We start from the raw sequence: 13,011 nt of genomic DNA, 5'->3' as shown, positions 1-13,011 counted from the left end.
CCAACACCAGTTATTGAAGAGACTTTCTTTTCTCCATTGTATGTCCTTGGCTCCTTTGTCAAAGATTAGCTGTCCATGGATGTGTGGTTTTATTTCTGTGTGCTTTCAATTCAGTTCCATTGATCTGTGTGTCTATTTTTGTGCCAGGACCATGCTGTTTTGATTACGATAGCTTTGTAGTATATTTTGATGTCATGGATTGTGATGCCTCCAGCTTTGGTGTTTTTTTCTCAGGATTGATTTGGCTTTTCTGGGTCTTTTGTTGTTCCATATAAATTTTAAGATTTTTTGTTCTATTTCTATGAAGAATGTCATTGGGGTTCTGATTGGGGTTGCATTGAATCTGTACATTGCTTTAGGTAGTATGGACATTTTAACTATGTTTATTCTTCTAATTGATCAGCATGGAATATCTTTCCATTTCTTAATGTCTTCAATTTCTTTCAATAATGCCTTATAGTTTTCAGTGTATAGGTCTTTCACTTCTTTGGTTAAATTTAGTCCTAGATAATTTTTTATTTTTTTGTTGCAATTGTAAATGAGATTGCATTCTTGAGTTCTCTTTCTGCTAGTTTGTTATTAGCATATAGAAATGCAACTGATTTTTGTAAGTTTATTTTGTACCCTGTAACTTTGCTGTAGTTGTTGATTATTTCTAACAGTTTTCTGGTGGATTCTTTAGGGTTTTCTGTAAATTGAATCATGTCATCCACAAAGATTGTGAGTTTCACTTCTTCCTTTCTCATTTGTATACCTTTTATTTCTTTTTCTTGCCTAATTGCTCTGGCCAAAACCTCTAGTACTATGTTCAATAGGAGTGGCAAGAGTAGGCACCCTTGTTTTGTTCCTGGGGGATGGCTTTCAGTTTTTCTCTGTTAAGTATGGTGCTGGCTGTGGGTTTGTCATATATGGCCTTTATTATGTCGAAGTACTTTCCTTCTATACCCATTTCACTTAGAGTTTTTATCATAAATGGATGTTGGATCTTTTCAAATGCTTTCTCTGCATCTATTGAGATAATCATGTGATTTTTATTCCTTATTTGTTAATGTGGTGTATCACACTGATTGATTTGCAGATGTTGAACCACCCCTGTGTCCCTGGTATAAATACACTTGATCATTGTGTATGATCCTTTTAACGTATTGCTGTATTCGATTTGCCAATATTTTGTTGAGGATTTTTATGTCTATGTTCATTAGCAATATTGGCTGGTAGTTTTACTTCTTTGTGTTGTCCTTGTCTGGTTTTGCTATCAGGGTAATGTTGGCCTCATAGAATGAATTAGGAAGCATTTGTCTTCTTCAGTTTTTTGGAATTGTTTGAGAGCAACAGGTATTAAACTTTGAATGTAGAATTCTCCAGAGAAACCATCTTGTCTGGGACTTTTGTGTTTTGAGAGGTTTTTGATTACTGCCTCAATGTCTTTACTTGTGATTGGTCTATTCAGATTCTCTATTTCTTCTTGATTCAGTTTTGGGAAGCGGTGTGAATCTAGATAATTTTTTATCCCATTAATTGTGTTCTTCATATCCAGAATTTCTGTTTTTCCTTCTTTTTAAAGGGTTTCAATCTCTTTGGTGAAGTATTCCTTCTGCTCCTTAATTTTATTCTCATTGAACATTCTGAGTTGAGTTTCTTTATGACAACTATTTTGAATTCTCTGTTGTTTAGATTGTAAATTTCTGACTTCGGGATTGGTTTTTGGAGACTTGTCATTTTCCTTCTGCTCTGAAGTGTTATTGTAGTTTTTCATGGTGTTTGATGAACCGAACCTTTGCCAGTGCATTTGTGATAGTGTCAGGTCTCAGATTCCACCTGTCAACACTGGTAGGAAGAAGGAGCTGTGTTTCTGATCCCACACCATCTGCTGAAAGTTGTGCAGGTACGGCTGTACAGGCTGGCCAAAGCTGCTTGGTGTGTTGCTCTCTTGGGGGCAGAGTCTCTGTGCCTCTGTGCTCAGTGTTTGGGTTGCACAGGCGTGGGCTGGCACTGTGCTGGCTGGTGGTTTTGCTGAGCACTGTACTTGGTGGGTGGGGCGCCTTCCCTGGGGTCAAAGCCTGGCAACACAATGGAGAGAATTCCCACTGGCAGGGTTGCCAGGGTGCAGTGGGTGCTCTCACAGGCTGGGCTACCCCTCTGAAGGCATTCACACAGGCGGGCTGTCCCTGCCTCCTCTTACAGTCAAGCTGGCCACCGTGCTTGGTGTGTAGGGCTCCTTCACTGGGGCTGAGCTGCAGCCACTTGGTGGGGAGCGTTTCCACTGGCAGGGCCACCACAGCAGGGTGGGTGCTCCTGTGCACTGGGAATGCATTTGCACGCAAGAAGGGCTGTCTCTCCTTCCTTTTAGTGTTGGCTAGCTGCTATGTGAGGCTTCAGGACTTGGCTTGCTGCTGCTGTGGAGGGTGAGGGATGCACTCATCTATCTCCACTACTTCCTGGGGTTCCAGTCCATCCACCTTCAGATGTATAGCTGTGTGGGTCTCTCAACTGTCCTGTTGTGCTGTGTGGGCATCCTCTGTTGGTCAAAGAATGTCCATTTAGTTGTAATTCAGAGGGGGCGAGACAAAGGGAATATCTCTCTCTGCCATGTTGCTGACATCATCTAAATTTTTTTCTTATGAAAAACAATAATTCCTCACTTTGACACCATTTCTTGTTACTTTACTCTTTCATTCTCTTAATGCTAAACTCCTCAACAGTGTGATCTGAATTAACTGCTTTATTTTGTAACTTCCTACTTATTCAACACCCTGAAGTCTGGCTTCCACCCCACTGCCACTGCCACTGATACTGCTTTTACACAATTACAGAAAAAGAGAATATTTCAGAGCATAAGGAACCAGTCAGTGGATGTGGACAGCCCAGGATTAAATTGGCCCTAACCTGTTCTCCTCAAGACAAATCACTGAAAAGCCCATTTATGTAAATGTGCTTTTGCCTAATATGTCTACTGCTAAATTTAGATTTCACATATGATGGATGGTTTCAATCCTTCTGTGACTTGACCAATTCTTAATGCTGTTTTTCTTTTTTTTCTTTTGCCTTTTAGCATTTTAGAATTTTAAAATTCAACTCATTTTAATGCAAATAGACATGCATATAGATAATTGTAAGTGGTAAGGTTATGCAAATAGATAATTGTCATGCCAATAGACTCCCTTAAGGTCATACAAACAGACAACTGTAAGTGGCAAATCTGAAGGTGAGTTTATCTAGCGAACATTCTTTCCCAACTAGAGAAACAAAAATTACAGCACTTCTTACTTTTTCTTTTACTTGAAGCAATGAGTGTAAAAAAGCTAAAGGCAAGTGAAAGGAGATTGAAGTTTACCTTAAGGTCTTCATGCTCAAATCCAAAAGCAAGTTATGTGAGCATGTTCTAGTCAGTTTGGTTTCAGAGAATAAACCTCACTCAAGTAATGGCAAGTTTATTGTAATGACACTTGTAAAAATGATTCCAGGAAAAGCCAAACACTGAAATCTTGTGAAAAACAAAAGGTATTACAAAGCTGGGACACAGGAAGAAGAGAACTTATATTTGAGCTGGACCACATCATCTTCATTTAGGCATTTTCCCATGACAATTATTCACTGCATTAGTGTTTCCCAGTGAAGGATTATTCTAGGACTTCCAGTTTAAGTGTTAGAGAAAGTGAATATATTTGACTCAGGCTATAGTATATTTACTTAATTTGAACAAGGTCCCATCATAGGCTTCTGAGTAATGTACAGATTAGGTCCCTTCTAATCATTGGCTTGCTTGAGTTTTGTAGTTTCTGAAACTAATTTCCACTTCACATGTTTAAGAATATATTAATGTATACATCTTTTTATTTAACATAAATAAGATGGCACTAATCATATTGCACGCCACTTGGAAGAAGTTCATTCTTTTGAATTATGTATTATGAGGTAGGGAGTACCAAGATAGGCAGGTCAGATCACAGGGACTACTTTGATGCAAGATGGGACTTGAACTTTATTCTTTAGCAAGGGAAAGTGACATAGTCAGATTTGTGTATAAATTGATACTCTTGACTGTGTGTGGGGATATAAAGTAGGAGGAGAACGACTAGGGTGAAGAGATTGAAGAAAGAGGAATTTTTCTTGATTAGAGTAGGGGCAATTAGGACTGGGTAGTTTCAAGAACTATTTAGAAGGTAAAGTTGGAAGGACTTGATAGTTGGTGTGGGAAGTGAGGGAGAAAGAAAAGCAGAGGATTGCTACTAGGTTTAAGCTTGGGTGCTGGGTAATTGGTGTCACTAATGACTGAGATACCAAATAATACAAGAATTAGCTTAAGGGAGAAAATAATATATTTTAGACTTGTTGAGATTGAGGCGTCAATGGAATGTAAAGAGAGAGATATCTGGTATCCAGATGGATAAAGAAGTAAACTCTAGGGAGGGGTCTGATCTAGAGATGTGGGTTGTGGTATTAGGCTGGAAATTAAACTAGAAGAATGGGTGTGAGTACTCACTGAGAATGAGTAGAATGAGGTGAACCACAAACAATGAACAGAACCTTGGAGAACTCCAACATTAAGGGAGGGACCAAAGAGCAGTTCTAATCACCACAGTCAAATACAGCTGAGAGCTTTGGAATGATAGAAATTTCAAAAGACTATTGGATTTGGCCCTTAAGAGATTTTGGAGCTAAAACAGCATTAGGACTGGGGGTCAGATGGGGAGAAAATATTAGGTTTATCAGATTTCACTGGGGCAGCAAATAACCCCAAACCCTCAGTGAATTAAGAACAAACAATATTTTCCTACTCATGAATATGGTGTCCATCTTGGCTTGGCTGTGGTTTGACTGAGCCCATTTGGGATCAGATTCAGTTCTGTTCTATATGTCTCTCATTCCGGTACCCAGGATCAAGGATTGGTAGCTATTCAGAGCACATTATTTCTGTGGCAGAGGGTAAGCATTCAGGAAGTGAATGGAAAGGCACATGCCTTAAAATTTCTACTAAAACTTGCACACTGTCACTTCTGCTCCCATTTCGTTGGTCAAAGCAATCCATATGGCCAAGCCCAATTCAGTGGGGGTGGGAAAGCATACTCCAATTCTAAAGGCAGAGGGAGGAGGTAGTCAATATTTGATGAATGGTAAACTTATCTAAATATAGTTGGCAAAAATGGGTAAAGGGAAAGGTCAAATGTTCTTTAAGAAGTTTTAAAAAATAGTGAATAATTATTAACAATTATTATGGGTCAAGCACTGTTTTAGGTTTTTAACTTATAAGGATATAATTTAATCCACACAACTATTCTACAAGGTAGGTAATATTACCAACCCTATTTTATAGATTAGGAAACCAAGGCACAAAAAGGCTCAGCAATATGTCCAGTCATTCAAGTAAAAATACCAGAGCAAAGGATGTGAAGGGACCATGAGTTTTGGTTAAAGTAAAAGACTGCTGCCTAATCCCAAAATACAGACGTGTATTCAACTTTCTCCTACTGTAAATTAGGAGGTCATGTTATCTTCAAGTGCTTCTGGAGGCACATCAGCTGAGTTCAGTGATTTCAGTGACTGAAAATTCTTTTTGATAATCTGTAGGCACACCAGAAAGTTCATCATCTTTGTCTCTTGGCCATAAATACAAGATGCCTCTGCATGACATAAGTACCATCTCATCTTTGCTTGATGAGCTGTGTGTATTAATTTTTTAACCTGTAGTCTCAGGAGTGTAACTATACAACTTTATTTTTTATATCTGATAATTTTTCTTTCAAGCTATCATTTAGGTCTGTATAGAAACTTAGCCCAGTCACTTAATTATGAATGTCGTTACATTCAGTAATTTCTCATTTACATTTTAAATCTTATTATAATTCATGATTTTCACATTCTTGTCTCTTACCAGGGATCAATGTTACACTCTTGGTCTGGCACCAACTGTGATGTTGGTGGGGAGGGCCATCTATTTCTCAACAGTGTCTGCCTTCATCCTATGTGGATCTCCTACTCCACAAGTAAATCATCCTTTCTTGTCCTCAGACATCTCTCTCTCTCTCTCTGCAATCTCTCATGACATGAATCATCTTCATCCATTTTCTGGCAGGTCTGACCATCCTGAATCTTCTAATTCAAGTATATCTTATTCCCCTCATAGGACACTTTGCAGGACACTAGCTCTCTCGCATTGAGCTAATTGGCCTTGAACCTCCAATAGAGTCACCGAAATCATCAGCTATCACCCCATGCCATTCTGAGACCAAAGAGAGTCAGGAGAATGTATCTTATCCACTTACATGTACATAACTCATACTGCCTTTTCTGGTCTTGGTGGTTACATTGATATCGAACCTGAAGTGAGTTTGGTCACCCGTTGCACAGCAAACCAATCTCTGACACTGGGTGTAGTGGAAGAAAGTAGGAATTTTATTATTGCACAGTGCTGAGCAAGGAGAGAGGGCAGCTAATGCTGAAATCCCAAACTCCCCAAAAAGCTAAAAGGAAGGGTTTTTATTTGGAGTTTTAAGTGGGGGAGGGGGAGCATATGGCCTTGTTGGTTGAAGCTTTCCCACCAGCCTGTCTTTGGCCTTGGCCTTGAGAAGATTTGCAGAGAGGAGGGAGCCTGTGACTTTGCTGGTCAGCAGCTTTCCCACCAGCCTGTATCTCTTTGTGGGGAGGAGATAATGAATCAGGTGCTTGTCCTTGACAGCATCTGTCTCCATGGAGGATAGTGGATTCTGGAGCCAGGAAGCCAGGGAGCAAGCAGGGAATGAGTGTTTTGGTTTTAAGCCCATATACGTTGCGATTAATGTAGGGAAACTGATATCAGGGTTGGTATCAACGTCATTTTTTGTGGGGAATTCTTACAGAGATTTACATCTTCCTGAGCCACACATAGAAGCAAGACTCAATTCTTCTTTACTCTTATATCTCTAAACTTAAAGGGGGGGTGGATGTTTAGTAACCCTACAAACACATCAAAGATTGTCCAAGGGTAGGAGGCAGAGCGGCAGAGACCCAAATGTTCACAACTAACTCTCCTGAATTTTCTCCCATCTCATCTTTCCAGTTTAGTGAGGGAATGCCTGGTTATATTTTCTGAAAAATATTTTCAAGCCTTTTCAACTTAGAATCCAAGGATTTTTGTGTCTTTGTTCTGGTTTCTCTGTGTCTGGACAGGAGAAATAAATTTGAAGGAACAAGTGAATAAAGCATAGGGTGGGAAGAAATATCACAGCTGTATTAGTATGTTCCATAACATCCTCTCACAGATGCTTCGCAGTTGTCCTTGGCCATTTGGCCATCTCACTAGGTCGATAATGGTCATAAATCAGTTATTAGACTCTAATAATGGCATTCGAGCTTATTACATGGGAGCTCATTTCCCTGACTAACCATTCATGCAATGACTAGCACATATTTAAAACTGATATAAATATCATTAGCTTTTTCTAACCTATTCACAAAATTGATTGAGAAGCCTGTCTCTCTTCTGTTTTTATGTAACACCATCTTTTTCTTTACTACTTTGCCATGTCTTACAGACAATAAATCTAATGCTGTTTTGAAAAATATTTATCTCTTCAGACTGGTTTTCAGTTCCAAAATTCTTTGAATGGATTAATTTATGCTGGAAAGGCTGGAAACTGGGGTTCATTTAGGGTGATAATTTTGTAACACAAATCACACAAAACTATACCAAACCAAACCAACTGAAATCAAGAGCAGCCAACCTTAGACTGGTGGGAGAACAGACAGGTTTTTGATGTGCTAGCTCATTTGTGCATATTTTTCTGCCCAGTTCCACTTCTTTTTTCTGCTCATGTTCTCTAGAGGAACCAATCTGAATCAGACTGGTGGATATGCTAGGGACTGGAAAGGATTGGAGCAAGAGAAATCTCACCATTGCCAGTCATGTTATGTCAGCTTTTCAACCTTTTCCTCTTCCTTTGGGATTGATGGATACTTTCTGGGTAGAGGGAAAATATACCTAAATTAATTAATTTTAAATATTGATTATTCCAATCACTTGAAGTCTGGGTCTAATCCAATAAATCAGAATTAAGGTAGAAAAGCCTAATCTTTCTGAAAACTCCACTGAATTCTGTCCCTAAATCACTGGTATTTTATTAAGGATGATTATCAGTGGACCAGGGGTGGGAAAGTGATTCCTTGGTTTATTTCCTTTCTCTTCCCACATTCCCCCCTACCCCAAACAATGCAATCCTTCTCAAAAGAGGACTCAGTTTTTTTGGTTGCTCTCATGGATATGAGATTTAGGTACAGTTATCTAGCAGCAGTGAGGATGCCAAGGAATGCCTTGAAGTTCTTTAGACTCTCCATCTCTTTAGCACCTTCATCCTTTGATCAAAAATTTCTTTTCACAATCTGTCATGAAGTACTGTGCAAACTCACCTACCTGTTTGCCACTCTAAATCTACTTTTGTGTAGAATTTTCATATTCTTCACCATCAGGCAATATTTTTGGGAGACCATAAAGGGGAAGCCTTCTAAGAGCATGAGGTATCATGACTATGCTGGTTGGGGGCTTCACCTGGCTTTTTCTTTTTACATTGGTGGATGAGGGAATGAAGTTTTAAAAGTCTTTAAGTGTAAATTAAAGGATAACTCAAGACGGTTATTGAGTTAGGAAGCAGTATTCTCTATTTTATGACTAAAATTTAAGAATTTGTTTTCTAAGTGTTATTGGAAGAGATGCCAACATTATTATGAGCCTGTTAATTTATTAGCACCTGCTAATAAATTTGTGAGGTAAGAATACTTTGTGAGGTAGGAATACTTTTTTGTCGACCCCAGGAATGGCTTTTTAGGTCTTTTACTTATTTGCTTCTGGGTTTCCTTCAGATCTCTGGGAAGCAAGGGTTTAAGCTTTAGCATCCAGTAACATATCTTTTATAAGAAGCTTCCCCTGTGTCTCCTAGCCAAGTACACAAGGGTGAGGCATCCATTGATAAAGCAGTACAGGCTCAGTTCAGACTCTGTAAAATGCAGAGGCGAGGGCTCACAAGCAGTGAGAGCTGCAGTCAAGAAAAAGGGAACAAAGTGCCCCACAGATAGGGCTGTCCCCAAAGAATATGGTACACATAGTTGTGATGTAGATGTGTAGTTGGCCTGGTTGTGATCTGCTGGGTCAAATTAGTTTCTGAGTTCTCCATTAATTTTGTTCAGAGGCTGTAAAATCTAACATTTGCTTTCTTCAAAAGCACACATCTGCCCATCAATGTTTAAGAGACAATGATGACATGCCTCCAGAGGAAGTGGGGAAACTTGCCTGGGAATAGATGTTTTTTGTTTAGTTTAGTTTTCTTATTTATTGAGGCTTAAAACACAGAAGTGAGGTGTAGTTAACAATAACATGTTGTGCACTTAAAAATTTGTTATGACATAGATCTCAAGTTAAGTGTTCTCAGAACAATATAACAAAAGTGATTAAGTGCTCTCATCTTGAAGATACAGCTTGATGAATTTTCATATATGTGTGTACCTGTGTAACCACCACACAGATCAAGGTACAGAACCTCCCATAGCTCAGGAAGTTCCCTCAGAGACTGCCCAGTCAATCCATTCCCTATAGGTAGCCATTATCCTGATTCCACTAAAAAATTATTACTTTTCCTGTCTTTAAACTCATGTAAATGAAATTGTAAAGTATGTACTCTTTGTGTCCGGTTTCTATTATATAATGTCTATGAGATACATCTATTTGTTGTCTCCTGTTTTTAAAAAATTTGCTGTATAATAGTTCATTGTATGAATATTTTACATATATGAGTTTATTTATACATTCTCCAGATGATAGACATTTGGGTTTGTTATAGTTTTTTGTACAATGAATAAAAACTGTCATGAACATTCTAGTCTAGTCTTTGTTTGATAATTACACTCATTTCTTATATATACCTAGGAATGTAGTTAATGGGTTTTAGAGTAGATATATGGCTTTTGATTTAGTAGATACTGTCAAAAATTTTTCTGAAGTGGTTGAACCAATTTACAATTCCACTACCAATGTTTTTGAGTTCAATTGCTCCACTTCCTCATCAAGACGTGAAAACTTTGAGTATTTTTAATTTTTAGTATTTAGAATGGTTTCATTTACATTAAGTTCAAGAATGGGCTAAACTAATTTCCCCTTCTTGTAGCTTTGTTTCGTGTTGTATAAGACCATGATGCCTAGAGCTGAAGCAGCATGGACAAGGCTGAGAATGAAATCCATTGCATGAAGATGGCATAGCAGATGGAAGGAAAGAACTTGATTCATTGGTGATTCTACTGAACTACTCAACCACCTTTGGAACCATCTATCTCCAGACCTATTGCTCTTTCAATGATAGATCTTCTTATGCTTTATGTCAATGTTTATCACATTTTTTGTTATTTGAAGATGAAAGCATGCCTAATAAATATATCCTATATTAACAAGTATTTTTTATGTCACTCAGTTCAATTTTGCTGTTCTATTCATATGAGGTCTAAGTATTCATTGTTAAGTTTAATCTGGAGGATTTTATATTGATCTTGCAACAGCAAATAGATGCTTTTCTGTGTAATACATATTTTTTGTTTGTTCAATAGCTTTTTGGTATATAGCAACTACTCATTCTATAAATATTTTAAAATTTTAACATTATTAAAGTCTCTTAGAGTTCTAATAATTTTTCATTTCTAATAGAGTTATTTGATTTTCTGGGTAGATAATTATATCATTGTCAATATTCATGCATTTTTATTTCCCCAACCAAAATTTAAATCTTATATCTTACTTTCATCTAACTGCTCTAGGGATAAATTACATAATCTTGTCGAGTAATGTGGGTGATGGTAGCTGTTCTTTTCTGGCTATTTTAACTGTAATTCCTCCAATCTGATTTTATCATGAAGCATTTCGTTGGCTATTGATTAAAGCTAAATATTTTCTATGAAATGCAAGAACACTCATTTGAACCTTTTATTTTAAACATTTTAGGTAGAAATTTTTGTGAACTTTATTCTAGGCTTCTGAGAAATCGAATCATATGTGTATTTTAACTTTTCACCCTAATTATTTTGTTGTCTTGTTGATGTACTTGTGGAAGAAAGTCTTCACATTGTTTTTGGATTAGCAGAGCACAGACTTTCCAAATGGAGATCCAAAATGAATGCCTCTACTTTGCAATAACAAGACTGAGGTGTTCAGGCAAGCTGTGGGGTCTTTCATGCATCCTGACACAGTGTAGTGGGAGGAGGAGGCAACATAAGACGAAATTGTATCTTTGCAATTATGCTGAGTAAATGTTTCTTAGTTCACCACCTAAAATATTGCAAATATTTCCCCAATCTCCTTTTCACGGCTATCTTTACCTCCTTATTCTTTAGGCTGTAGATGAGGGGATTCAGCATGGGTGTGATCACACTGTACTGCAAGGAAGAGAGCAAATCCAGGAAGGAACCGGAGGGAGGCGTGAGATAGCGAAGCATACCTGAGCCGAAGAACAGGATCACTGCAATGAGGTGGGAGGAGCAGGTGGAGAAGGACTTCCTTCTGCCTGTCTTGTAGCTGATGCTCAGGATGTTGGATATAATACGGATGTAGGAGAAGAAGATTGGAAGGAAGTTTCCAAGCCCAAGCAGTATAGTGGAGAAGGACAAGATACTGATATTGATGGAGATATCAGAGCAAGACAGAGGGAAGAGGGAGGGCAGCTCACAGGTGTAGTAGTGTATGGTTTGGGCCTCACAGAAGTCCAGGTTAATAGCCAAGAGCACAATGGCCACTGAGTTGAGAGAGGCCAGGCCCCAGGAGGCTAGCACCAGCTTCACACAAAGCTGGTTGCTCATCACTTGGCCATAGAGCAGGGGATGGCAGATGGCGGCATAGCGGTCATAGGCCATCACTGAAAGCAGACAGGCTTCATTTCCTGCAGTAAGAAACACAAAAAAGACCTGAGTCAGACAGCCCTCTACTGAGATAGTTTTCTTCTCAGATAGGAGGTCCTCCACTAGCTTGGGCACGGTGACAGAAGATAAGCAGAGGTCTAGGAATGACAGATTACTCAAGAAGAAATACATGGGCTTGTGGAGGTGGGAATCAACCCTGATCACCAGCAGCATCATCAGGTTCCCCATCAGGGTCAGGAGGTAAATCCCCAGGAAGAGCACAAACAGCAGAGCCTCGATGTGGGGGTCATCAGATAGTCCAACGAGAATAAACTCGGTGAGGGTGCTGTGGTTCCTCAAGGCCATTTGTGGAGGGTATTTCCCTGGAATAAAATAAAACAAGAGGTGAGATCTCCTCCGATTGTTTCTATCTCCTTCACAGCTTCACCCTTTCTTCTTATACATCCCTCCCTGCTCTGCCTGGATCCTGGTGCTCAGACATCTCAAAGCCGCCTTCACTGCATCTCAGTAAGAGGTTTTATTCTGTTTTGTCAATCACTGTTCTTGGATTACAGTCTTTACGTACTTACAGAGAATCCCATTCCTTTTCTGTAGGGATTTAACTGGAAAAACAAATACATCTGGCTCACGTAGACATTCAGGGTAGTTAGCTTCCACTCAGATTTTTCCTATAGTTTAGAAATCCTCATAGTCCTTTGGTTTTAAGAAACATTATAGCAAATATTTGCAGCAATTATTCTAAACTTCTCTCCTTTACTTGTTTCTCAATCATTATTTTTTTTGTTTTTATTCATCCAGTGACTTCTAACTTTCTAAACAGCACATTAAATTTTAATAAGACTTTTTTTGGTGTACTGAATAATTTCTGAATCACTATCCTAATTTTTTCTCACAGCAATTTATAGTTTATTTATGGCAGGCAATCATATCCATTTTACTCTTGAGAAATCTGATATTCAGGGAGATTTTGTAATGCCATGTTGACAACAAACAGAAAAACAGGAAGTAAATTCCATTGCTTTTTCTAGATCGGTGTCTAGGCTTGATCCACAGGTACATAGACCATCTTTCTTACCCAGACATTCAGAGTTCTTCCTTATCTGTCTTTAAGCTACCTTTCAACCAAATTGGCCACTTTCGATACCA

The 13,011-nt window shown here is 38.6% G+C and overlaps 1 protein-coding gene across 1 annotated transcript; it reads right to left on the bottom strand.

The window, feature by feature from the left end:
* Positions 1–11,271: 11,271 nt before the first annotated feature.
* OR8S25 (olfactory receptor family 8 subfamily S member 25) lies at positions 11,272–12,210 on the bottom strand. Its single transcript, NM_001391063.1, is given in 1 exon segment — positions 11,272–12,210. A coding segment is annotated over 1 exon segment (939 nt).
* Between the last annotated feature and the right edge of the window lie 801 nt (positions 12,211–13,011).

Source organism: Equus caballus, chromosome 6 (assembly GCF_041296265.1).
Source record: "Equus caballus isolate H_3958 breed thoroughbred chromosome 6, TB-T2T, whole genome shotgun sequence".
NCBI classification, from domain to species: domain Eukaryota; kingdom Metazoa; phylum Chordata; class Mammalia; order Perissodactyla; family Equidae; genus Equus; species Equus caballus.
Note: the sequence above shows the minus strand (reverse complement) of the source record. Positions and strands in the feature narration are given on the sequence as shown.